Source organism: Emys orbicularis, chromosome 6 (assembly GCF_028017835.1).
Source record: "Emys orbicularis isolate rEmyOrb1 chromosome 6, rEmyOrb1.hap1, whole genome shotgun sequence".
Classification (NCBI taxonomy): Eukaryota; Metazoa; Chordata; order Testudines; family Emydidae; genus Emys; species Emys orbicularis.
In genome coordinates, this window is record NC_088688.1 from 45115687 (window position 1) to 45142224 (window position 26538).

The following is a 26538-nucleotide window of genomic DNA, read 5'->3' on the forward strand; positions in this document are numbered from 1 at the left end:
GGATTAATAGAAGGAGGCAGGTGCACTTGTTTTTTCATGCTAAGATTACTGCATAAGGTAGAAGGCTGAATGCATTAGCTGATAATAGTTTTCTTAGGTCACAATCCTGCAGTGAACTATACACACAATCCTGGCCTTCACTGGGACTCCACTGAAACTCATTCCATGTTTACACTATAAAGTTTGGTCAATGCAAATTACATCAGCATACAGCCACCAAAGTTAGCATATTGTGTGCATGAATACTTGACTGCTTGAGTCAGGGCTGTGTGTACTCACTGGGAGTGCTTGGGTCAATGCAAAGTGCAGTGCACCACAAGTAGGTATCTAGTGTGCCACCCCTCACTGTTAGACACAATGCCTTTGGGGAAATTTTTGTAATGTTTTAGGGTAGAAATGAGTTGTACAGCAATCTCTGGGAGCTAGGGATCAAGTTCCCATCATGCAACTTTCTCCATCCCATAATGCCATCCATATTCTATATTGTTCATGCTTTTTAAAATAAATCCCACAAACCCACACAGCACTTTTTGCTGTCCACTCTCTCTGACAGAACCGAGCTCTGCACTGTTCTCATGAATGTTGCAAATACCTAGCGCACAATCCTCAGACATTTACAGACAAAGAACTGCAACAATGGGGGACATGATGATTTCTTCAAAGACAGGCTGCTGAGGAAAGACCATGAGGAGTACTTGTGGCACCTTAGAGACTAACAAATTTATTTGGGCATAAGCTTTCGTGGGCTAGAACCCACTTCATCAGATGCATGGAGTGGAAAATACAGTAGCAGGTATAAATACACAGCACATGAAAGGATGGGAGTTGTCTTACCAAGTGAGAGGTCAGTCTAATGAGACAATTCAATTAAGAGTAGGATACCAAGGGAGGAAAAATCACTTTTGTAGTGGTAATGAGAGTGGCCCATTTCAAACAGTTGACAAGAAGGTGTGAGTAACAGTAGGGGGAAATTAGGTTTAGGTTTTGTAATGACCCAACCACTCCCAGTCTTTATTCAAGCCTAATTTGATGGTGTCGTTTGCAAATTAATTCCAGTTCTGCAGTTTTACGTTGGAGTCTGTTTTTGAATTTTTGTTGTTGAAGAATTGCCACAATTAGGTCTGTTATTGAGTGACCAGGGAGACTGAAGTGTTCTCCTACTGGTTTTTTAATGTTATAATTCCTGATGTCAGATTTGTGTCCATTTATTCTTTTGCGTAGAGACAGTCCGGTTTGGCCAATGTACATGGCAGAGAGGTATTGCTGGCACATATCACATTGGTAGATGTACAGGTGAAAGAGCCCCTGATGGTGTGGCTGTTGTGGTTAGGTCCTATGATGGTGTCCCTTGAATAGATATGTGGACAGAGCTGGCACCGGGGTTTGTTGCAGGGTTTGGTTCCTGGGTTGGTGTTTTTGTTGTGTGGTGTGTAGTTGCTGGTGAGTATTTGCTTCAGGTTGGGGGTCTGTCTGTAAGCGAGGACTGGCCTGTCTCCCAAGGTCTGTGAGAGTGAGGGATCGTCCTTCAGGATAGGTTGTAGATCCTTGATGATGTGCTGGAGAGGTTTTAGTTGGGGGCTGTAGGTGACGGCTAGTGGCATTCTATTTTCTTTGTTGGGCCTGTCTTGTAGTAGGTGACTTCTGGGTACCCTTCTGGCTCTGTCCACATATCTATTCAAGGGACACCATCATAGGACCTAACCACAACATTGTATTCACCCACAAAAGCTTATGCTCCGATACATCTGTTAGTCTATAAGGTGCCACAGGACTCTTAGTTGCTTTTTACAGAATGAGAGAAGCACTGGAGGAGCAAGCAGCCATCACTGTCTGGAAACCTGCAACGCAGGAATGCACAGCTCACTCATTGCAAGACTGGGGCTTTGGAAGGCTGGTTCATTTGTAATAGAGGCTTCCAGGATGCAGTGAATGAGATTAAATTGCAAGGCCCGTGGGTTTTTACTACGAAACCGTTGTTCATACGGGGCTCACTGGTGGATCAAGGCCTAAGTGAAATACAGAAGGTAACCAAAGAGCACACAGGAGGAACGCAGATTCTGGGAACACCCTGGGCTAGTACTGGCACCCACGTGACGATTTCTGCTTTAAATATATTATTTTTGACCTGACTGGGTCCCTTGAAAGCCGCTGCAGGCACACGGTAAAGGGGCGCGGCAGGAGGGGGCGTGCAGATGGGGGCAGTGATCCCCGGAGCCCCAATCCGTACGGTAGCCCGGGGAGGCCATGTGGACGGTGCGGCTGGCCAAAAATAATACATTTAAGCATAAATCTTCACTTGGCCCAGACTGTTCCCTTCCGCTCGGGGCCGGACGTTGCCTCAAGAAGGCGATTCCTCCCTTGTCCCCCATCACGGGGATTCCGATTCTCCCCTCGGGGGAGAGGGAGGAGGCTGAGGGAGTCACACCACACGCTCACACGCCGCCGGGTCACGCCAACAGCTTGGGCGGAGCCTCACGCGCCGCCTCTCTTTCCTTCCGGGCCGACGGCAAATGGGTTGCCATAGTAACGTTAGAACTCTGAGACTGGGAAAGTTCCGCTTCTGCAGCCCCGCCCCATCATGTGACACCCCACCCCCTCCGGCCCCAGCCGCTGCCGTTAGCTTCCGGGAAGAGTCCGGTCCGCTGTACGTGGGCGCGCGCGCGTACGTTCCGTTCGGCAACAGGGCAACCGGCAGGTGAATAGCCGCAGCAGCAGCATGTCCGCGAACAGCCTTGGCTACAATGAGCAGGGCGGGGAGGCGGCGACGGAACAGGGGCAGGAGGCGACGCCCACCACAGCCCCCTCCGTCCCTGCGGCCTTCGGGCTCTTCAGCAGCGACACCAAGAAGTAAGGGAAGAGGGGAGCGTGGCGGCTGGGGAGGGCGCTGCAGGAGGGCGTGCGAGAGTCCGGCGTTGGGGTGGAGTGGGCAAGGTAGACAGTCCGGGTGTGGGGCATACACTGACCGTTACCGCGCTCCTATGCCCAGCTGCGTATGTTGAATGAGACTCCGCTGGTTGATCGCCACAGACCCACGTACTTAGTACACAACTTCTAAAACAACTTCCTTGGAGAGCTGTTTGCATGAACTAACAGCCCCAGGAAAACAAAACGATGCAAAATTAATGTACCCCGGTGGCAGGTACTGTTTTTAGAACCAGTTGGTACCTGATGGTACAGGCATTTCTATGCAAGTTCTGAGTGTGATAGGTACTATCCAAGAGGGCTCTTGTAGCAAATCGGTGACTACCATTTTTCTGATTGCTGTATAAAACATTTAGTTACTGCCTCTGTTTAAACAGTTGGTGTCTTTTGTTAATAGATAACAGAACAAAAATACACTTTAAAATTGTTTTAGTTTTAATCTGTTTTAGGTTGTAGTTCATCAGCAGTTTTGATGCTTAAAAGCTAGTGAAAGATCAGTTTCTTTTTACAGGTAAATAAGCGCTCCAAAAGGTGCCAGTATTCTTACGGGGACACTTGTAGCTATGATGTTTAAATTAGACATCTCTATGGGTTGGTGTTAAACATAATGTGGAAGATGTTGTTTAGTTTTGCACAGCAGTCTCAGGACAAAACTGAGGAAATAGAATATCCTTGGATTTAGCATGGAGACTGTGTGTAAACATACTGGCACAGAGTGTCTGCATCCTCTTAAACAAACAAATCTGAAAGACAAGAAACACATCTAGTATTAAATAGCAGAGTTCAAGAAAGACTAGGTGGGCCAGGTAATATCGTTTATTGAGTCAACCTCTGTTGTACTCCTGAGGGATATTCCACAATATTATGGAATTCTGCAAAATTTATTTGTCAATAAATAAATGTGGAGGTCCAGCATGACAATGGGTAGCACAGACGACTGGCTGCATGCATAGGCACCAACTTCCCCTCTTTTTCCTGGGTTCGACCCCCACCCCATTCCAACCCCTTGCCCAAAGTCTCCACCTCCTCCCTGCTCCTATTCCAAATCCCCGCCCCGCCTCCTCCCCTGAGTGCACCATGTTCCTGCTCTCTTCCCCCCCCCCCCCCCGAGCCCGGAGTGTGCTAACGCTGCCAAACACCTGTTTGGTGGCGGCCGGGTGGGAAGTGCTGGAAGGTAGATGGAAGAGTGGGGACGTGGTGCGCTGAGGGCGGGAGGAGGAGGTGAGCTTGGTTGCCAGTGGGTGCAGAGCACTCACTAATTTTTCCCTGTGGGTTCTCCAGCCCCGGAGCACCCACAGAGTCTGCGGCATGGAGGTGGGATATCATCCTGCAACCCCTCCAGGACACAGGCTTGGCGGTGAGGCTGCACCTGACCCTGACACAATGCAAGGGTCAGGCATGCCCCAGAGGTCCATGTCCTGGGTGACCTCCCACCTCTGTGCAGCCAGTGGCCAGTGCTCCCCACTGCCACCCTGGAGCCGCCACATTTATTTATTCACAAATAAAACTTGCAGAATTTTAAAATATTGTGCATAGAATTTTTAATCTTTTGGTGCTGAATTCCCTCAGGAGTAGTAGGTAAAGCAACTCACCAGGGTTAGCAGCCCCGTACCAGGTGCACCAAGTGTGGGCAGGCAGGCTCAGCCTGGCAGGATTCAAGTGTGAAGGGGGTTAGTGTGGGGGTATCTAGGTGTGGGGTGAATGGGTTCTGTGTGGGGCAATCTGGGTGCGGGCAGCTTAGTGGGGGATCCGGATGCAGGGGGGATTTGTAGGCACAGGGGCTAGTTGCGGGAGGATTCTGGGTGCAGGAGCAATGGGACTCTGCATGGGGGTCCATGGGAAGGTGGTTGTGGCTCAGTGGAGGAGTCCGGGTGCTGGGAGTGGGGCTTGGAGATGTGGGGATCCAGGTGCAGCTGGTTGGGGCTCAGTGGGGTAGTGGTCCAGATGCGGGGGGGCTCATGGGATGGTTTAGGCACATAGGGGGTGGGGCTCATCCGCATGGGGGTTCAAGTGCAGGGAGCTCAGCGGGGGCTGGTCTGGGTGTAGGGGTGGGGGTCTGGATGCAGGGGGGAGCTGTTTGGTGGGGGTCCAGATGCAGAGGAGGTGGGGCTTTACAGGCGGGGTCTGGGTATGGGGGTCCGGATGCAAGGGGGTTGGGCAGATGGGGGATTAGCTCCCCATACAGTGACCCCTCCCCTGTGGCTGAGGAGTGATGGGCGCAGGAAGTGGGGGGCTGCGGAGCTTGGGGAGGTTTCTGGGGTTGCGTCTGACCTGGCCCTGGCTGCTCTGTGCAGGGGAAGTGTACTCCTTGCCCAGCCCAGCCGGGACTGGCAGCTGAGCCCGGCGCAGGGTAGGAGCCATTAGCTGGGTTGGGGCTGGAGAGGGCTGGGTGCGGGGGGATGGGGCTTGGTGCGGGGGTCTGGATGCCGTGGGCTCTGAATGCAGGGGGGAGGCTTGGCAGGGTGGGGGTTCGGGTGTGGTGGCCTCAGTGCAGGGGGTTCTGGTTGTAGGAGTGTGAGTCTTGGCAGGGGGTCTGGATGCAGGGGGGAGATGTTTGGTGGGGGTCCAGATGCAGAGGAGGTGGGGCTTGACAGGCGGGGTCTGGGTATGGGGGTCTGGATGCATGGGGGTTGGGCAAAGGGGGGGGATCCCCTCCGATGGTTGCTCTGGGTACCGGAAACGATGCACCCACCCTGCTGGGGAGGGGTCCATGACCGCTCTTGAGGCTTCCCTTTGCTTCCCCCTCAGAAAATCAGATTTTTTTTTTTATTTAATTTGGATTTTTTTATTTAAATCAGGTTTTTTTGATAGGTTGTTTTCTCAAAAAGCATTTTATCTAAAGATAGTTTGAATTAAGGTACATTATAGGTCAAAGATCTCTCACCATGGAATAGGGATTATAAATTCTAGTTCTATACTATGAGACAATATATTCATGTAATGTTTAAGAAAAGTTTTGTAAATGAGTTCTAATAGTTCATGGATTAGGGACCCAATCTTATGGGGTTCCAGGGGCTTCTGTATAGATTATTTAGGTTGATCTTTCTATCTACCAAATGGGACTCAGTGCTCAATCTAGAAGATACCATCAGAGATGCTTAGTTTTGCAGTTCTCAAACTGTGGATTTGTGTCTCCAGAGATAACATGCTTGATAACAGCAAAAGTGTTTTTAAATAATATATAGAGGTGAGAAACAACAGACCTCAACCCTATTGTCCCTCTGCAAATTTGTGTACACAGTCAGTCCCTTACCTCTCTCTAAAAGTGCAAAGTTTCAAAAAGTTAAATGAATAGAAGATTGTTGGGGGCGAAATAGATCTGGAATATGCTTCTCACATTTATCTCCAGACTTCTTCTCCTTGTCCAGAAGTCTTGAGGTCTTTCTGAGTGTAGCCTTCATTGATTTGAGATCTACCATACCATTCTCTCACTAGAAGGGAAAACCTATAATGGCAGCAGGCCGTAAAAGAGACCCAGTTTGGGATTATTTTAATGAAGTTCTTCTACCTGTGGGTAAGACAGGCATGTGTGCAAAATGCAAACAGTGCAACAAAGAAATGCAAGGCCTGGTTGCCCGAATGAAACAACATCATGAGAAGTGTTCCTTCTCAGGAGGAAGCTGCATTGAAGATGATGAAAGGAACATGTCTGAACATGTAGGATCTTCAGGTTGGTAAACTTTTTTATTTCATACTTCTTTCTTAAGGACTGCCTGTCTTCCTTCTGGACTTTTCTTGAATTCTCATGTTTGAGCAGAAAATATAGTTGTTACTCTATGGTACTATCATTTTAGATGCAGTTGTGATAAAAAATAAATAGCTGAAATAGGCAGATCTTCCTTTTACAATTTCACCTTTAAAGTAGTACTGAGTGTCAGTGAATGCAATGAGTAGTATGAGATACTAAATGAGCAGTATGGTAATAATTAAATAACTGCATTGACTTAGTTTGTTTAGGAGAATCCATCCTCAACATACAGGATTCTGAAGACTATCCACCTTCAAGATCACCATCATTTTCTATAGTTTCAGAGTTATCTGCCAATGCTAGTGTTTCAGTCACATCATGTATGTCACATAGCCACAGTATATCACCTGTAGCAAAAAGAAAAAAAAAATCCCCATCATCCAGAAACAACCATAGATAAGTTTGTGATAAGAACCAGCAGATTACAAAAAGAGGTAATTGATAAAAAATTGCCCGGTTTGTTTATGCAACTAACTCTCCTTTCTGCATGATTGAGAACCCACACTTCATTAACATGGTTCAGTCATTAAGACCAGGATACAGTCCACCCACCAGAGCAGATGTCGCAGGCCAAATTGCTGGGTAAAACGTATGAAAGAGAAATTGATCAGTGTGCAAAAGGTCTAGGATTAAATTGTTAACCTGAGTCTTGATGGGTGGTCAAGATCCTGTTGTATATGCTTGTGTGACAACAGAAGAAGGGAATGTCATCCTTACAGAAACACTTGATACATCAGGAAATACACGGCAGAATACTTACAAGAAGTAGCAGTAAAAATTTATAACAATCTGTGGAAAAAAAATTCAAATATCTCGTATGCAGCTTGGTCACATACAATGCTGCAAATGTATCCAAGATGAGAAGAAATTATTTAGAAGAGAGTGAAGAGAGTCCCAGGCTAATAACATACGGTTGCAGTGCTCATTTGATACACCTCTTAGCCAAAGACTTCATTGTTCCAGAAATAAAGGCTAATGTTGTTGAAATTGCAAAATACTTCCGTAACAACCACTTTGCAGCAGCTGCTCTGAAAAAAAGTGGGAGGAACCAAGCTAACTCTCCTACAAGACGTGCGATGGAACTCAGTAGTGGACTGTTTTGAGCACTATATCAAGTACTGGCCTAATCTGATGACAGTTTGTGAACAAAATTGTGAAAAAATAGATGGCACTGTCACAGCCAAAGTTTTCAAGCTTAAGAGAAATATTGAACACATGCTGAGTATCCTGAAGCCTATTTCTGTAGCCTTGAACAAAATGCAGGGAAATAGCTGTTTTATTCCTGACGCTGTTGAAATTTGGAAGGAACTGAGTGAGATCTTAAAGAGAGAAATATGTAATGACAGAGTTAAATTACAAGCACTAAAAAAAACGAATGGGACAAGCAATATCTCCAGCTCATTTTCTTGCAAATATTCTCAATACTCGGTACCAGGATCAAACCTAAACTACTGAAGAAGAGGAGTTGGCTATGACATGGACATCCAGCAATCATCCCAACTATAATAAACTTCAGAGTTAAGGGTGAACCATTCAAGAAATATGTATTTGCTGATGATGTTTTAAAGAAAGTCACACCAGTGAACTGGTGGAAGTCACTTAAGCACTTGGATTCAGAGACTGTTGAAGTGATAATCTCACTTTTAACAGCAGTAGTTTCTGCTGATGTAGAAAGAAAAAGCAGGAAAGCTTGTTTTTCTTTTCCAGATTATGAATGAACAGGAAAATGAAGGTGAAGATGACTGAGTTAGCTGCAGAAACCAATATTTTAAGTTTCTCATGTTGACCTGGCTGACATAGTCGATTTAATTTTTTTAAAAATATTTCATTTAACTATTTTAGTTAAAAACAATTTTAACAAAAACAAACCTGATTTTAAAAAACGTCAGTGTTTAACTAAATTAAAAATGCATATGCTTGTTTTGTTAAAATATTATATGCTTGCTATTGAAGAAAAAAATCCAGAACACATAACATTGTTGTTTTAGTTAAATAAAACAATTTAAATGTCTTTCTGGTGGTGATCTCCTCCTAATACAGCATGGCAAGAAAATCCTCCAAATAGTAATGAGTAACCTGTTGAATTGGAGATAGTTCACCTCCCAATGACTTCATAAATATCTGCTTCAATTACCTTTGGTAAATGAAATAACCAAACAGTCATTCATTTTCTGATACAGCTGTAAAACTAATCTGAAAAGTTTTCAAAATAAATCACTTAAAAAATGTATAGTGTGTACCTTCTAAAAATGAAACCTACATCTATCTCTGAGTTGTGATGAACATGTGTTATAACAACCAACAAGAATGCACTTTTATGTAGAAATCCATGGTTAAATCGAGTCTTCCTGACTAGTGATTTAAATCATGATTTAAATCAAATCCACCCTGATTCTGTGCTTTTGCTGTGGCTCAGAATTCCCCCAGGGGTACTGTTGGTGAGAGAGGCAAGCTTTTGAACCATACAGAGCTCTTCAACAAGCTATTCAAGCTAAAAGGGTATCAGTCAGGAAAATGGAAATCCAATCATATCAAAACCAATGGAAATTAATGTAAATTATGGTCTTCTTTAGACTAGAAATTTCAGATCTGAAGAAGAGCTCTGTGGAGCTCAGGAGCTTGTCTCTTTCGCCAACTGAAGTTTGTCTAATGAACGATACTACCTCACCACCTTGTTTCTAGAAAATTCAGTTATTTGTGTGTGCTTCAGTTGATTGTTTTGCACAAGTAATGAGTGCACCCATGCTACCAAACCTAAACTGATATCAACTATACAACAATTCATTTGGGGTTTCTATCATTTTTGAGAATTGTTATCTTTGTGATAATTTCCTTAGCTAGAAGACCTTCTTAGTTTGCCAAATGAGTCATTTTTCTGTTCCCCTGTCATTTCTCCCCCCATCATTTCTTTTAGCCATGATTCCTGCTGAACTGACCTCTCTCCGTACACACACATTAACTGCACCTTTACCCAACTTCCCCACCACAAATTCTCTTAGCTCTGGTTCTGTAACTCCTCAGCTGGTGTGCCACAGGTGGATCAGTGGCTGGGGCTGTAATAATAATAGCTAACTCTTCTACAGTGATTTTTATCTGTAGCTCTCAAAAGCACTTTACAAAGGAAGTAAGTATCAATTTCCCCCCCTAAAAGATATGTTTAAGTAATTACTGGCCATCAACCAGTTTTTAGGCTTGAAATTAGTTGAAGGTTTCTAACTATCAGAGGAGTGAAGTTCTGGAACAGCCTTCCAGTTTTCCCCTCGGTCAGATTGGCAGAGACCCTGTTGTTTTTTGTTGTTGTTGTTGTGTTTTTTTGTTTGTTTTTGCCTTCCTCTGCAGCATGGGGCATGGGTCACTTGCAGGTTTAAACTAATGTAAATGGTGGATTCTCTGTAACTTGAAGTCTTTAAATTTTGATTTGAGGACTTCAGTAACTCAGCTAAAGGTTATGGGTGTATTACAGGAGTGGGTGGGTGAGGTTCTATGGGTTGCAATGTGCAGGAGGTCAGACTCAGGGCTGGTCCACACTACCCGCCTAATTCGGCGGGTAGAGATCGATCTTCTGGGATCGATTTATCGCGTCTCATCTGGACGCGATAGATCGATCCCAGAAGCGCTCCCCCGTCGACTGCGGAACTCCTGCTCGCCGAGAGGAGGAAGCGCTGTCGACGGGGGAGCCTGCCTGCGCCGCGTGGACCCGAAGTAAGTACTTTTAGTTCGATATAGGAAACGTCGACTTCAGCTACGCTATTCTCGTAGCTGAAGTTGCGTTTCCTATATCGATCCCCCGCCCCAGTGTGGACCAGCCCTTAGATGATCATGATGGGCCCTTCTGGCCTTAAAGTCTGAGTGCATACAAGAATTAATTCTAAGAAGTCCTATGGTCTATATTATACTGGGGGTCAGACAAGATAATCACAGTGGTACTTCCAAGTCTAAAAAACTGAATCTCTGAATTCTCATTCTGCAGGTGGGGAAACAGACAGTGAAATAACTTGCCCAAGTTCATGCGGTAGGCTAGTGGCAGAGCCAGGAAAAGAAACCAGGCTTGCTGAGTCCTGTATACATATGTGGTGTGTGTAATTATAAATAAACATGGAAAAGTTAGGATAATTGAAGAGCTCCTGGAGTGTGTGTGTGTCTGATCTTACCGCTTAGATTCCCTCTGAAATCTCTAAACGTCACAGAGGGAGAGGAAGATGTGGTAACTGAAGGGCTTGAAGAGCAAGCAACCTCTTCCTTTTTTTTAGAGCAGTATTTGCAATCAGCAAACTTAGGGCTAGTTTATGTATGAAATTCTCCTGAATAAGTAACTCCATGTGTGGACACAATAAGGGATAACTCCATGTTTAGACAAGCCATTAGTGGCTAGCGTGAGGAGTTCCAGTACTGGTGATGTGGGGAAGTACCTGGGGGAAATGGTGGGGGGGGGGGACAGCAGGTACATCTGAGCTGGTGATCTACAGCTGACTTGCCACTGAGGACCCATGGATTTCGGACTTTAGTAAATTAAAAAACAAACAAAAAGCCAAAACTACTTCCTTGAGTATGGTTAAATGACATGAGTATTTAATTGTCAAGAACAATTTTGGTGGTGGTGCTTAATAGGTCAGTTGTAGGATGTTTTCATGCATCCCTTGGCAAATCATTCAAAAGGGTGATACCAGAAGCTTTTTCTTATTTGCCCCCAGTTTTGGAGAGGGAGGGTGGCTGTCTCATCCACCCCTTATGCAGAGCTCCAGTAAGAATAGTTGGGAAGAGAGTCTGGTGTTTGAATTTAATTCTGTACACATTGCCTGGTCAAACCATTTGAAACTGTTTTGTTAGAAAAACAACAAGGAGTCCGGTGGCATCTTAAAGACTGACAGATTTATTTGGGCATAAGCTTTTGTGGGTAAAAGCTTATGCCCAAATAAATCTTAGTCTTTAAGGTGACACCGGACTCCTTGTTGTTTTTGTGGCTACAGACTAACACGGCTGTCCCCTGATACTTGTTTTGGTAGAGATGTTGTTGTAGATAATTCCCAGGTCCAAGTTGATTCTCGTTGCAGTGAATGGACGGAAGTAATATGTGCGCCCTTGGTATTCAACTCTGGTGGTTGCACAAGGGCTTTGTATTGAGAATTGAATTGGAATTCCTCTCAGGGAGGATTGATTTAAATCGCTAACTTCAATCTGGGTTTGCATTTGTAGTTTCTAGGTATTTTTGTATTTAGGAAAAAAAAAGGTTGATTCTCATGGGCAACCCACTAAACCATTTTGATACCCACTAAAATATAGCCTTTTCACTCAGTTTGATGTTTCTTTTTATTAACCAGGAACTAAATCCATAGACATTTGTTCAAGCAATTATATAGCTTAATTTACACTCTCAGATTCTTAATTTTTTATTATGTTAGAAAATGGTGAATGATGCATTTCTTATTTACTAGATTTATTTATTTTTCTTTGACTTGTATCAAGCTTGACATGGATGGAAATTCAAATTCAAAATGCACAAAAACTAGCATTTAAATTTGTATTAAACAAAGCTACCTTTAATTTGCTGGAGATAGATAGATATAGATGGGAAAAAAGTTTATCAAAACATGTTTTGCATTTAAAAGGTTGATGTATTAAAGGAAGTACAGTAGACCACCATTTTATCCGACTCTCCCTTAACTGGCACTCGGCTCTCCATATTTACAGAACACCCAGGACTCCAGGGTCTGAAGCGGGTGATCTCTCCTGTGGCCGGTAGATGGCACTGCAGCATCACATTTTCCCCATTTTCTAGGGTGTCTGGAGTTTTGATTATCTGATCTAGTCTTAGTCCCAATTAGACTGTATAAATGGGGTTCTATTGTATCTGTATTTAGTGAATAGAAATTATTATTCCTGGTTGCTACAGGTATGTCTACACTTAAAAAGCTACAGCTGTACCCCTGTAGTGCTTCAGTGTAGACACTCACTGCAGTGATGGGAGGAGTTCTCCCGTCAGTATAGTTAATCCACCTCCCTGAAAGGCGGTAGCTAGGTCAACAGAAGAATTCTTTTGTTGACCTCGCACTGTCAACGCAGAGGGTTAGGTTGGCATAGCTATGTCTCTTGGGTGTAGATTTTTCACTACGCCAATGTATGCTTTCAATGTAGACCAGCGCTATGTCTTTCAAGATTTTAGAACTAGTAGATTTCATCCTCCTACAACATTTTTATTCATAGGTTGGAAAAGGAAAACAAACTTTCCTGGTTTAACTCCTAGTTGGTTTTTTATCTTTGAATGAACTAGTCATTGAACTCAACCAGTTGAATAAACTGAAATGAAGAAAATATTCTCTGTATTTGCAGTAGAGGCCACTGCTATCAAAAGGTGGCTTGACTTTCTCTAAAACTTCGGCAGCAAACGTATTTCTTAATATTATTGTTTTAATTTAAATTATTTTAGTGGATTATAGTAATTTAGGCCTTAACATAGGTAGTCATACTTTCAAATTTAATTTTAAATGTTTTTTTAAATAAATCTGTATTTAATTTAAATAAAATCTTGATTTTTTTTTATATATATATATATATATATATATATATATATATATCTATTTATCTGCCCTGATTCCTCTCTGTGGAGCCCTATTTGTAATCCAGGTGGAGGATGGCATACTTTTTTTTATTTTTTATTTTTATAAAAACACTGTAGGTATGGTCATTAGCTTAGGTCTTCTGCTTGTTTTTTTAAAATACGGAGAATTTTTTACTGGAGACTACAAAGTGACTCTCATTTGTTCTTGGGATACAATCTGCAGATCTTCCCTTGACTTTTTAAGATGCTATAATAACTCCATAGTTACAGTTGGACATTTGTACTTAACGCTGAGATTAAGGGTGGGATTTCCAGAAGTGCTTAGTGTTGTCCTTTGTCCTAACTGCTCCTGTTTGTAAAGCTCCACCAGACTTCAGTGGAAGTGTAGTTAAGACAGGATTTTCAAGAGCGCACAGCACTATCTTCAGTCTTTGTCTGTTTAGATTATCGTGGCGTAAACTTGGAGACTTTCTTCTTGGACTACAGAGACAGCCTGAAACAACCTCACAGATAGGCATTACTTGTCCTCCGTCATCTCAATGGATTGTTAACTCTGAAGCCTAAAGCTGGCTGTTTAAACATCAATTTCTTAATTAACGGTTTTGCTACTGATCATTTTAGCAGAAACATCCAGCTAATGTGCTTATCCTATAAACTGCCTCTCAAATATCCCTGGGTGCCAAAAGTCCCAGATGTTCTTGGCCCATTTCTTCAAACTTCCAGTTTTCCTTCTGGCAACTTTTTAATGATGGACTTATAAATTATCAGTACAGAAATCTGCTACAAACAATGTGTGGTCTCACAGGTAATGATATTGGCTTCCATAAGTATAAATATTAGCATATTAATTAGTATGGCTTATTAGCTGTGAACTGGAAAAAATACTCTCCTTATTCCTAGTACTTGGCATATTAGAATTTGGCAATGTGGTGTGAATGGAGAGACTAATACATCAAATTTTAAACTAAGTTCTAACTGATGATGTTTATAATAGAATATTGGGGGTGGTTTATTAGTGTAATTTTTACGATGCATAGAGGGCAGGATGAGTGGCTTCTTAAGCAGCTGTATGCAGTTATCACAAAGGACTTCTTTTTGGGAGGTATATGCTAGAGATCTCATTCTTCTAGTAGTAAAAGATTGTTGGGGTTCTTAGAAGATCTATACATTTTTAACTCTCAGTCTTACACCCAATTCAGGGTAATTCTATTTCAGATCTCTTTCTGACAGATATATTAATCACTGAACTAAAAATTAGTTATCTTGGTACAAGAGATGACAAGCTGAGTATATTCATCATGTACAAGCAGTACAGTTGTAACCAATAATATTATACACAAAATTACATTAAAAATTTAAGGTTGTAAAGTTAAGCATTCAAAAGGTAGGAAATGCCAGTATTTATGTTGCCTTTGTTATCTTAGTTCGGCTCTCCAATGTATGTTGTAATAGTCTTTTAATTACATTATTGCATATTATTTTATTTTTCACAGGACACCAGCTTCATTCAGTGGACAAGAGTGATGGTACTTACCAAATGACAAGCTATTCAATATTTTGTTTTCTCCTTGTTGTTCAGTGTCCTCATGCCTTATTTACTATACCGTTTTCAAACCCTGCTCTGAATATAGAATTATTAATTTCTTCAATGGTTTTTCTGTGGCATTCATCAGCATAGTATCTGAGTGGTTTACAAACACTAAAATTCATTTTCACAACACACTGAGACGTGGGGATCTTATCCTTTTTTTTACAGATTGGGATTTGAGGCAGGGAGAGAGATTAAGGTCGGAAGTATCCACTAATTCTGAGTGCCCAATTTGAGATGCCCAAGACTTGGCTTTCAGAGTACTTAGTATTATAAAGCATTTCTAAGTGCAATACACATCCGGCACTGATTTCAGTTGCAGCTGCGAGTACTCATCCCCTTTGCAAGTTGGGCACGCAGAAAACACAATTAGTGAACAGCTTTGAAAAACTTGGCTTAAGTGCCTAGCATCACAAAGGAACGCTATGGCAGAGATGGGGAGAGAACCTCGTTCTCCAGGGCAGCATTGAGAGCAGCCTTAACAATCCTTTCTCTTCCAGTTCCCAGCCTTATTCACTACACACCTTTCAACATTGGCAACAAATGAGGCAGGGGTCCTATAGAAAACAGCTTCCACTACACAATCCTGATTCATCCCCAGAACATGCTCCATCCTGTGCACTGAATGATGCAGGGGTCCTGTGGGGAAAAAAGTATGTGATCATGTAATCAAAGACTATCATGGTGCATACTCACAAAAGGGCCAAATGAAGGTTGCCTTCCCTCCCCAAATTCCTGGGGAAGGGATGGCTTCAGGCTAAGATTAGAAGGGGGGATTCCTCAGTTCTCATCTTTTAGTGTTTCTGCCTGCAGAGGTTGAAAATACTTCAGAGATGGCCAGTAGGGATCAGAGGAGAGCAGAGTGATATGCATTGCCTTCATGGGTGAACATGTCACATCAACAATATTGCCAGCCCTTTCACTTCAAGAGTTTGTGAGAGTTTGGATTTCTGGTTCCTATTTTAGTGATGTGGTGTTCATGTCGTAAGACTGCCGTGCTTGCCTCTTAAGTGGTGGAGTTTGGTAGGGAGAATCAAAAAGTTCTGTATCAAAGATCCATATACTTGCATGAATATTCAGCACAAAATATAAGAAAGGAGTGAGATTTAACATTGCTCTTATTAATGATTAAAGTTGTGTGTATTAGTTATTTTAGGAAAGCAGTTATTTTATACATGTTTGCCTCGGCTAAAGATAATTCTGAGCCATAGCTTTTGCAGCAAATGTTTGTGATTAGAGAGGCGAAGGGAAAGTCTTAGAATGGGAGAGATCATTCTGACTAAAATTGGAATGTACAGTGCCCCTTTTTCACCTTTCTTCTGTATTGATTGAACCCAAACCAAAGAGGAGAGAAATATAATCAATGTATTCAGTATGCATTGCTTCTAACAAATCTTCTGATTACTTGAATCAACCCAACCATATCAAGAACACAGAGGTGAATGGCAGGGCTTGTTCATCTTAGGGTAGAAACAACAGGATCAGAAAGAAATGGCTCTGATTCCTTTAGAATGGAAAATTGGCTTAATATGTGAGTAGTAGTGATAGAGATCCTAATGACCAAAGTGAGTTGGCCTAGAAAGCTTTGGCTTGATTAGGTCAGTTAAATAAAATGTCTTATTGGAAAAGACATGGAAATAATTTCTGCAGTATAGTGATATGCTATTTTGCTGCAAACTTAGCAAAAAAATTCATAACTAACCATAATGAGCCTGTAGTATGCTATGCTTCAGTACTATACTTCTATGGTGAGGGCAAAAGAGCTGAACCAATCCTTGTTTTCTCCTTTAGCATCGGGAAGAAATATTGCCAATATAGCGCTGTAGAATGAACATGTATGCATGTCCTAAAATACAGGTCCTGCCTCATGAAGCTATTTGCAGCCCAACAGATGAAACTTCACTATCAACAAATCTGTTCTCATCACATTGCTAAAATACATATTTTGCATGTATGCAATAAATACTATAAAATTTAATATGATTTGGTTCCTGGAAACTGCATGTTTGTAGCAGTAAAACTTGTACTGAAATATTTAACCAAATGTCAAATTTTACAGGCGAACCACATGAAGAACATAAGTATTTACTGATAGATAGGTACAGTATTTAAGCATTTCAACAGATGGCAAAATTTATAACAAGCATTTTCAACTTTAGTGATTTGCATCTTTAAACTAGAATTGCCAGACAAAATGCACTTGTAATTTATTAGGGTCCTTTTCCTGCGGTTCTGGCTTATGTATGCTGCTGAGCTATTCATAAGGAAAGTTGGCTGGACTGCAAAACTGTTTTCTCCTCCCCCTCCCCCCCTGAAATTTGCCATAGCCTTGTGCAGAGGGCTGATCTAACATGGGGATTTCATTAAGATTCTTATTTCTCTATGCAGAAGATTAATCCAAATTCATCAAATCTAAAAACTTGCTTTCAACAGCTGCCAAAGGTGTTTTTGGAGTTTTTAAATTATTTGAGTTTTGGTTTGACATCTTTTAACCAGTCATGGAAAGCTTGTAGAGACTGCCATTTATGGAATTCTTTAAGGGGGAGTACACCCCTAATATTCAAACTTGATGCATATACTGGTTCACTAGCAAATCTAGATTCATGCCCATCTGTTAGAGTGGCACGATGCCCACTAATATGGTGGTATGCCAGTTTCTATTGGGTCTGTGAGCCAGCAAAGATAAATGGTTTGGCTGGAATGTATCCTATAATATAGGTACTGAATCCTAAGCTGAGTCTACAGCAGTGGTCTCCAAACTTTTTATGCCCAAGATCACTTTTTGAATTTAAGGGCAATCCAGGATCTACCCTTCCCCGAAGCCCCGCCCTGCTCATTCCATCACCCCCTCTCTCAATCGCTTGCTCTCCCCCACCCTCACTCACTTTCAGGGGCAGGGGTTTGGTGTTTGGGAGGGGATGCAGGCTCTGGGCTGGGACTGAGGGGTTCGCAGTGTGGGTGGGGGCTCTGGGCTGAGCTTGGGACAGGGAGTTGGGATTCAGGAGAGGGTGAGGGGTGCAAGCTCTGGGAGAGAGTTTGGGTGCAGGAGGGGGCTCCGGGCTGGGGCAGAGTGATGGGGTATGGACTGGGATGGGCAGAGTGTTGGGGTACAGGCGGGGGCATGGGGTGCTGGCTCTGGGAGGGGCTCAGAGCTGGGGTAGAGGTTCAGGGTGCACGAGGGGGTATGGGGTACTGGCTTCGGGAGGGAGGGGGATTGGGGCATGGGCTCCCGTGGGCGCTTACCTTGGGCGGCTCCCTGTCGGTGGCTCAGCAGAGCTAAGGCAGGCTTCCTGCTTGCTCCGGCCCAACACCGCTTCCGGAAGGGGCCATCGTACCCCTGCAGCCCGTGGAGGGGGCACATGGCTCCGTGCGCTGCCCCTCTCTGCAGGCATCGCCCCCGCAGCTCCCTTTGGCCACAGTTCCCCATTCCAGGCCAATGGGAACTACGGGGGTGGTGCTTGTAGGCAGGAGCAGCGCGCGGAGACTCCTGCCCCTCCCCTCGGGCCACGGGGGCGTGTTGGCCATTTCCATGAGTGGCGTGGGGCCCAGACAGGCAGGCAGCCCCCACTACACCACCAGAGATCATGATCAACTGGGAAAGTCTCCAGGATCGATCAGTCAATCGTGATCGACCGGTTGGTGACCACTGGTACACAGTCTGTACTGTGAACCACATACTAGGTACCTCAATATTAACTAAAAGTAACATACAAAAATGAGTGGCAATTGTTGCAAGGTTTGATCTATCACAACTGAAAATAATAACTTGATATCAAGAAAGGTACAGTGGATGCATCATCTTTCTTTTCTTTCTTAACTTTCATGTGTCAGTGTGAAGGCCATCATCTATTGATGTGATCCTCTCTAATGCAACCCTTTTAGTAGTTTCTCCAAAAAGGTCCTTTGTTTAGTTTACAATATATTTCTGGCTGTTTATTATTATTACCTGTTGTCAATTGGCTGCGTGTATGTTGTACCAGCTCTGTGCAGGTAACTGACGCCGTGGACCTGGATTGAACTGCCCAAGAAGACCACAGATTCAGTTCACCAGCAAAGGCGCTCGGCCAGGTTTATTGTCAACAAAGCATGGTAATAGCACCCCATAGACTCTCTAGGGATACTAAGACATGTATGCCCATTACAATGGACCAACCCAGTGAATGTTGGGACTTCGTCCCCGCCCTCCCCTCCCCTCCTCCCTTCCCCCCAGCCCGACAAAGGGTTTAGACGAGGCATCCCAACATTTATAGATTGAGACAAAGAATTTGAGATAAACAACTTGCGTATCACCTTACATGTTTCATGATGTTTGTTACCTCCCCTTGCACCTTTCTCCTCATGTTTCAGACAAAATATCACTATTCATCTCTTCAATCAAACCATCTTATTTTGTGCTAGCTTGGGGTGTTCTTGTGCTAGTCTGCTGGAATGTGTTTACATATTCAGTGTGTTTTAGCAATGCTAGCAATACTAGTTCAGAGTTCATATACTGGACAGTAAACTTGCTGGCAAGCATCTGCTTTTTAACAGGGCCTGACTTTTGCTTATAGCCTTACTTTTGCTAACTTTGCTTTATATCAGCAAGGCCTTTTTAGTTCAGGCCTGAGGCCTAATACCAGGCCCCTTGTACCAGGCCTCATATCTCAGGCTCTTTTTACTACAGTTGTCAGTGAGAACTCAGTCTTATGGACATTTGGGAGGCACTAAAATGTCTTTCCATAACATGCTATTGCAACAAAGTTTGCAGAGGTGAAGGAATAAGTACTTGTAATTCTGCTTCTCTGAAGATATCCTTTGAATGTATTACTGTTTTAGGGTCTCATCTCTTTAGTGTGAGACATGGCAGAACTCCCTTGGCATTCAAAGATTTTTGGCTCTTTGAGGCACCAGTAATTCATCTCCATTCTGAAATGAACTGCCAGTACCTCAGTGCTCTAGAACATGCCACTTTGTTGCCTGGGTAAGCCAGAAATGGAGATCTCCCCAAATTTGAAGTGTAATAGTAATAATAGATATACAGATAATGTTTGGACAAGTCCTAACTTTAAAATGCTAACTTCTCTAAATCCAGTTCTCGGGGGAGGTGAGTGGATGGGTAAGAATCCAGTCATATGTTATCTTCAAGAGGAAACTATTTACTTAATGTATCTTTAGAAAAGAAAGAATTGAGTGGATGTTTACTTTTGGAGGCTAACAGCTCAAGGGTAGTGTCTGCAGACTCAGATTGGATTGTAGAGGAACAGAGAAACTATACAAGGCAAGGGTTTTTTTTTTCTTTTTTTTTGTAAACCTAGAAAAATATGGAGATTTCCATCCAAAACAGGAGATGGGGAAAGCTAAGGGAAGTATTGAACAGGTGGCAAATATTCAGGGGTAGGGCCATATGTTGTCCTTAACTTGAGGAACTTAATATACAGCAATCATAATATTTTATCTGAAAGGCAGATACACAGAAAAAACGTAATTCTTTGCATTGGCACAAATTCAAGTGTTTGAACCAGGTAGATGCAAGGTAACTTGGAAAAGGGCTAGCTTTATGGACTTCAAAAACCTCATCGTCAGACTGGTTCAGAGGATGGACTTCCTCACACAGGATAAATTCTAAAGTGGATGAATGTGGATTTAAATTCAGTTCCATTACTTAATACATCAGTGACTGTCAAACATGTACCACATGCGTCTGAAGAAGTGGGTATTCACCCACTTATGCTCCAATACATCTGTTAGTCTATAAGGTGCCACAGGACTCTGTTGCTTTTTACAGATCCAGACTAACACGGCTACCCCTCTGATACTTGGTACTAAGTAAGTGCATCTGGACTCTTTATTGGTACTGGTGGTGTCTGTTCCTCTTAAGATGGAAAACCTTGCTATGCAAAAACTGGAATCAAGATCTTGAGTCTTTTGATACCTAATGGGCAGAATGCCCTGAGGACTTACACAGGGGTAGCTATGTTAACTTTAAAACTTCAGAGCTGTGCGGAGGGTCTGTTTAGACACTATTGTGAACCTTTTTTGGCTGCAGTAGAGGACCATTTAATTGACATGTTTCAGCTTGTTAGGCATATAGCAGCACCGTAGCAGACAGCATGTTCCATTTGGGAAGAAAGATTCTCTCCAAGGTTTCAATGTGGCCCTAGAGATGCTGCCATGACAAGTCTACAGCTCTAACCAGTTAAGGATAGGCCCCAGGGTCTTGCTATGTAACTGAATACTGTGATGGGTGCATATGATCAATTTACACGCCCAGTATATTCATAAGCAGAATGGGATGGCTTGTAATGACAACTGTTGTTTGGGCAGGTGGGCCCCACAAGAAGTCTTAAGTGTTGAGTGAGCTAGGAAAGGGGAAGTTCACCTGATTTATCATAAGTTTCTGGAATGATTAACCTCCCAGTGGATTTGAGGAAGGCTTCAAATACTCCCATCACCTAGTGTCATATTTCTAGGAATTTAAAAATAGATATTTGATGATGGGAGGGACAGATCCTCTCAAGCAAAGGTGCTAGACAGTAGTTGAACAAATGGGAATCCTTCAGTGTTCACACAATACAAGAAATGAGTTCACATTACCAAGGTATAAGCAGGCTGGCATTCTTCCCAGTGTGTTATACTAGTAAAATAATGGCATGAGCAGCATTTTCAAAAGCACCTGAGGAATACACTGTCAGGGGAGCCATTCCTCTGAAGGAAAGTTGGAAAAAGGATGTAGAACCTCCGTGGCCATGTTACACTGAAATCAGAATAAGAAACATGGGAACGAAGAGAGTCCCATTAATGATGGTTTATCCACATGCCATCTAACTGTATAGTTCCTACGCTGTATGCAAGTGTACATAGGAACTATATAATCCACTAAAGCTAGATATCTGCTTGGCAAAAGTGAGAAATGCGGACTGTTAGGATATTTCTCATTCAGTGATGAAGAGACTGTACAATACCAGCATCAATCACCTGCTAACAGACGAATGTGTTTGAAAACCTCCAAATGCCCACATTTACCCAACTGGTAAAATGTACCCTTCAAAGGAAAAAGGGTAGTATTTTAATGCAGCTGATCAGCTTCATCATAACTAGACAGTCCTTGTATCTTCACGGATCAAACTGGATACATACAAGCGCAGAAAGTAATTTATAAAACAACCTTTCTTAGGATCTTCAAAACACATTATGCAATGGTCTCTTACATGTCCTGGGCTGAGAAGCATAGAATTTTGTATGAGTTTTACTGTGTGAACACTTGGCCTTTGATGTATTCTCACACTGAAAGACATAATTAGTCTAAACTAATATTTTAAAATATTTCTGCAAAGCTTTTTTTTTTAGCTTTGAAAGTCATTTGAAGTCAGTGTGATGGTGTGGTGCTCTGGCACAGAAATCTGAACTGAAAGGTAGTGGTGGGAGAGAGCCTGAGCGGTCTGTTGTAGAATGGGCAGGTCTGACCCAGTAGAGATGTTCAGACCAATGGATTATAAGAAATAAAAACTACAGCTAAAACTGATTCTCCTTCCTGTAGCACTTAAATGTGCTATGTGCAGGTCAAGGCAGTGGGGGCAGGATGTGTAATGTGGTAGGAGCAACAAATGCAATACTGTGGTGACAAACTGATGGAAGAGTAGGCAAAGAGGGGGGGATTAAGGAGAGGCAGTTTCAAGAAACAAACTGTCAATGGGAGCAGAGATTGAGATGCTGCCTCTTGGCAGAGTTCATATGGTGGCTAAAGAGGGCCAGCAACAACTAAGTATATCTAGAGAGCATTTGTATGGTGGAACCATGGTGTTGATATTTTGTGAAGTTGGGGGAGATGCAGTTAACATAGAACAGTGGTTTTCAAACTTTTTTTCTGGCGACCCAGTTGAAGAAAATTGTTGATGCCCATGACCCAACGGAGCTGGGGATGAGGGGTTTGGGGTGTGGGAGAGGCTCGGGGCTGGGGCAGAGGATTGGTATGCGGGGGTGAGGGCTGTGGGGTGGTGCCGGGAATGAGGGGTTCAGGGTTTGGGAGGGGGCTCTGGGCTGTGGAGGGGGGTTGGGTTGCGGGAGGGGGTCAGGGCTCTGGGCTGGGGATGCAGGCTCTGGGGTGGGGCCAGGGATGAGGGGTTTGGGGTGCAGGAAGGGGCTCTGGATTGGGGTGCTCAGGGCATGGAATTGGGGCACAGGGTTGGTGCACGCACTTACCACAGGCAGCGCAGCGAGCGTGCTAAGGCAGGCTTCCTGGCTGTCCTGGCACCATGGACCGCACTGCGCCCCAGAAGCGGCCAGCAGCAGGTCTGGCTCCTAGGCGGAGGCGCGTGGTTCTCGTCCGCAGATACCGCCACCCAAGCTCCAATGGGAGTGCGGAGCTAGTGCATGGGGTGGGAGCAGCGTGCGGAGCCCCACCCTCCCTTTTCCCCACCCCCCAGGAGCCAGACTGGTTGCTGGCCGCTTCGGGGCGCAGCGTGGTGTCAGAACAGGTAGGAACTAGCCTGCCTTAGCTGGGCAGCACTGACAGCAGGACTTTTAACGGCCCGGTTGACATGCTGACTTGAGCTGCCGCGACCCAGTACTGGGTCGCAACCCGCAGTTTGAAAACCACTGACCTAGAAGATCACAGCTCAATATGCATCCTTGCATCAGATTTGATGAGCTTTTCCTAGTTTCCTTAAAGGTTCCTATCCCTGAACTAATGAATCTCAATATAGTTTAAAATATGACTAAGAGGATACATATAATGGACACTTGCAAGACAAATGGATGAGCTGTAGTCACCATAGATTCACTAAGGCCTTGGCTACACTTGCAGATGTACAGCGCTGTGAGTTAAACCTGACTTCGTGCAGCTGAGTAGGGAAAGCGCTGCAGCCTGTCCACACTGACAGCTGCCCAGCGCACTGTCGTGGCCACATTTGCGGCAATTGCAGCGCTATTGAGAGCAGTGCATTATGGGCAGCTATCCCACAGAGCACCTTTTCCCATTCTGGCGCCGTGGGTTGTGGGAAGGGGGCGTGGGTGCAGGGGATTCTGGGTCCTGTCCCAATGCCCCGTGATGCATCGCTTCGCATCCCAGAAATCCCTTTGTTTCCGTCCACCTTTGGCGCCATCTTTCAACGGTTTCTGTGCAGCGCGATCTGTCTGCGGGAAATGGAGTCCAAACTGCTGAGGCGTATGCTGATGAGTCTCGCCAGCACGTCACGTTTGGCTGTCGAACTATTCCTTAAGATCCAAAGTGACAGTGAGAGTGAGGGTGAGGAGTCCGACGATGCTATCGAGCCGTGTAACGCGTTCGACACGAAATTGCTTGTGGCATTCACGGACATGCTCAGCACCGTGGAACGCCGCTTTTGGGCTCGGGAAACAAGCACCGAGTGGTGGGATCACATCGTCATGGAAGTCTGGGATGACGAGCAGTGGCTGCAGAACTTTCGGATGAGAAAAGCCACTTTCATGGGACTGTGTGAGGAGCTTGCCCCCACCCTGCGGCGCAAGGACACGAGATTGAGAGCTGCCCTGCCAGTGGAGAAACGGGTGGCTATTGCAATCTGGAAGCTGGCAACTCCAGACAGCTACCGGTCGGTCGCAAACCAGTTTGGAGTGGGAAAGTCGACCGTTGGAATCGTGTTGATGCAAGTTTGCAAGGCCATTAATCGCATCCTACTCAGAAGAACCGTGACTCTTGGTAACGTGCAAGAAATAGTGGATGGCTTTGCACAAATGGGTTCCCTAACTGTGGAGGGGCGATAGATGGGACGCACATTCCTATTCTGGCACCACCCCACCTAGGATCAGAGTACGTTAATTGGAAGGGGTATTTCTCTATGGTTCTCCAGGCGCTTGTGGATCACCGTGGGCATTTCATTGACATTAACACAGGCTGGCCCGGAAAGGTGCATGACGCACCCATCTTTCGGAACACTTGGCTGTTCAGGAAGATGCAGGCCGGGACTTTTTTCCCAGAGCGGAAGATCACGGTAGGGGAAGTTGAAATGCCCACTGGGATCCTTGGAGATCCCGCTTACCCGTTAATGCCGTGGCTCATGAAACCCTACACAGGGAGCCTTGACAGCAGCAAGGAACGGTTCAACTACAGGCTGAGCCGGTGCCGAATGACTGTGGAGTGTGCCTTTGGCCGTTTAAAGGGCCGCTGGCGATCTCTGTATGGGAAGCTGGACTTGGCCGAAAACAGCACCCCCGCGGTTATATCCACGTGCTGTGCCCTCCATAATATTTGTGAAGGGAAGGGTGAAAGCTTCATTTAAGCGTGGACCTCCGAGGTTCAACACCTGGAGGCTGAATTTGCACAGCCAGAGAGCGGGGCTATTACAGGGGCCCAGCGCGGGGCTGCAAGGATTAGGGATGCCTTGAGGGAGCAATTTGAGGCTGAAAACCAGCAGTGATATCTGGTGCCCTGCACGGGAGTGAAGTGCAGTAGTTCCAATCTTTAGGAATCAGTGTTTGCTAAGCAGACAAGCAGACTTGCAGTGCCTGTTTATTTCCTGGGCTAAGGAGTCTTTTACTTTATGCAATAATAAAGAATGTTTTCAAAGCCAGAGAATCCATTTATTGAAAAGAAACAAGGGGGTGGAGTGGGGAACAGTAAAATCACAGATTCGCGTATGTCCTGTCTGGTGTGCTGTGCAGTGAGTGCTGCACTTCAGGACAGCTATACTGCATGGTGATGGGGGTTGAGTGCAGAGGGTAAGGGTCGTAGTTTTCAGGGCTGGGTGGTGAAGATACTGGTGTTGGAGGCAGCGGGTGGCGTGAAGAACACGGATGTTGGGGAAAGTGGGTTGGAGGTGACAGTGGGGCACAACGGAAAGAGTTTTGGGACAAGGGCTGTGTGTGGGGGGGTGGCGTTTGCGTTTGCGGTACTGCTCCTCTTTCTGCATGGCTACCAGCTCCTGGATAGCGTCTGCTTGGTGCTCCAGGATGCCTATGAGCCTATCAGTGCTTTGCTGCCGGTGCGTGGTGCTTTGCCGCCGGTGCACTGCGTTTTCCTGGCGGATCCTGCTTTCTCTCTCCCTCCAGTCCTGTGCTTTCTCATTCTCTTTAATAGATTGCCGCATCACTTCTTGCAGCATGTCATCTTTGCTTTTTCGCAGTCTCTTCCTGAGTCTTTGCAGTCTCTGAGCAGGTGATAAGAGGGACGGCTGAGGTTTCAAGGTTGATGCAGCTGTATAGGCAAAACGCAACATTTAACAGAGGCAGCATTGTTTATACCAGACAGAGTAATGATTCCCCCCGCACTTAAGGAGTAGAAAACACACAGGGTCTACACAATAGCATAATTTTCCCGTCCGAAACAGAGCACACACATCCCACGGGAGCCTCAAAATGGTGAGTAAGGGGGACTGATTGTTTCAGGGCTGCACTGTCCTCTGGGTTTCTGTGCCTTGGGGAGAGCCAACAGCTTCAGGGGGCACCTACACTGAACACTGTCCCAACATTTTCCACAGGAGTTCATCCTGGACGATATCTCGCTGCTGAGGGTGACCTGGGAAGCAAGGGAGGGTCTTCTACTGCAATGCGGCTTCCGCCCTGGCCCATATGCAGCTTGCCTGTGTGCAGCAATGGTCCCCCCGCCCCTAGCGGCACAGTGGCGTGGACACGTTAGCCTGGCTGGGACAAGGACCATGGTGGCTCTCCTGATAAACCTGCGCAAGCGCATTGCACACGTTCTGGATGAGACATTCGAGGAGATTACCGAGGCCGATTATACCGCGATGTGATAAACCACCTCAATGCACT

At 44.6% G+C, this 26538-nt stretch overlaps 1 protein-coding gene across 2 annotated transcripts in view; it reads left to right on the forward strand.

The window, feature by feature from the left end:
• The first annotated feature begins 2612 nt into the window (after nucleotides 1-2612).
• AP3B1 (adaptor related protein complex 3 subunit beta 1) overlaps nucleotides 2613-26538 on the forward strand; it is a 276090-nt gene continuing 252164 nt past the window's right edge. For both annotated transcript variants that reach the window (XM_065406916.1, XM_065406915.1), the window contains exon 1: nucleotides 2613-2847. In XM_065406916.1, coding sequence (XP_065262988.1) covers nucleotides 2717-2847 — 131 coding nt within the window. In that variant the 5' untranslated portion in view covers nucleotides 2613-2716. The remainder of the gene's footprint in view (nucleotides 2848-26538) is intronic.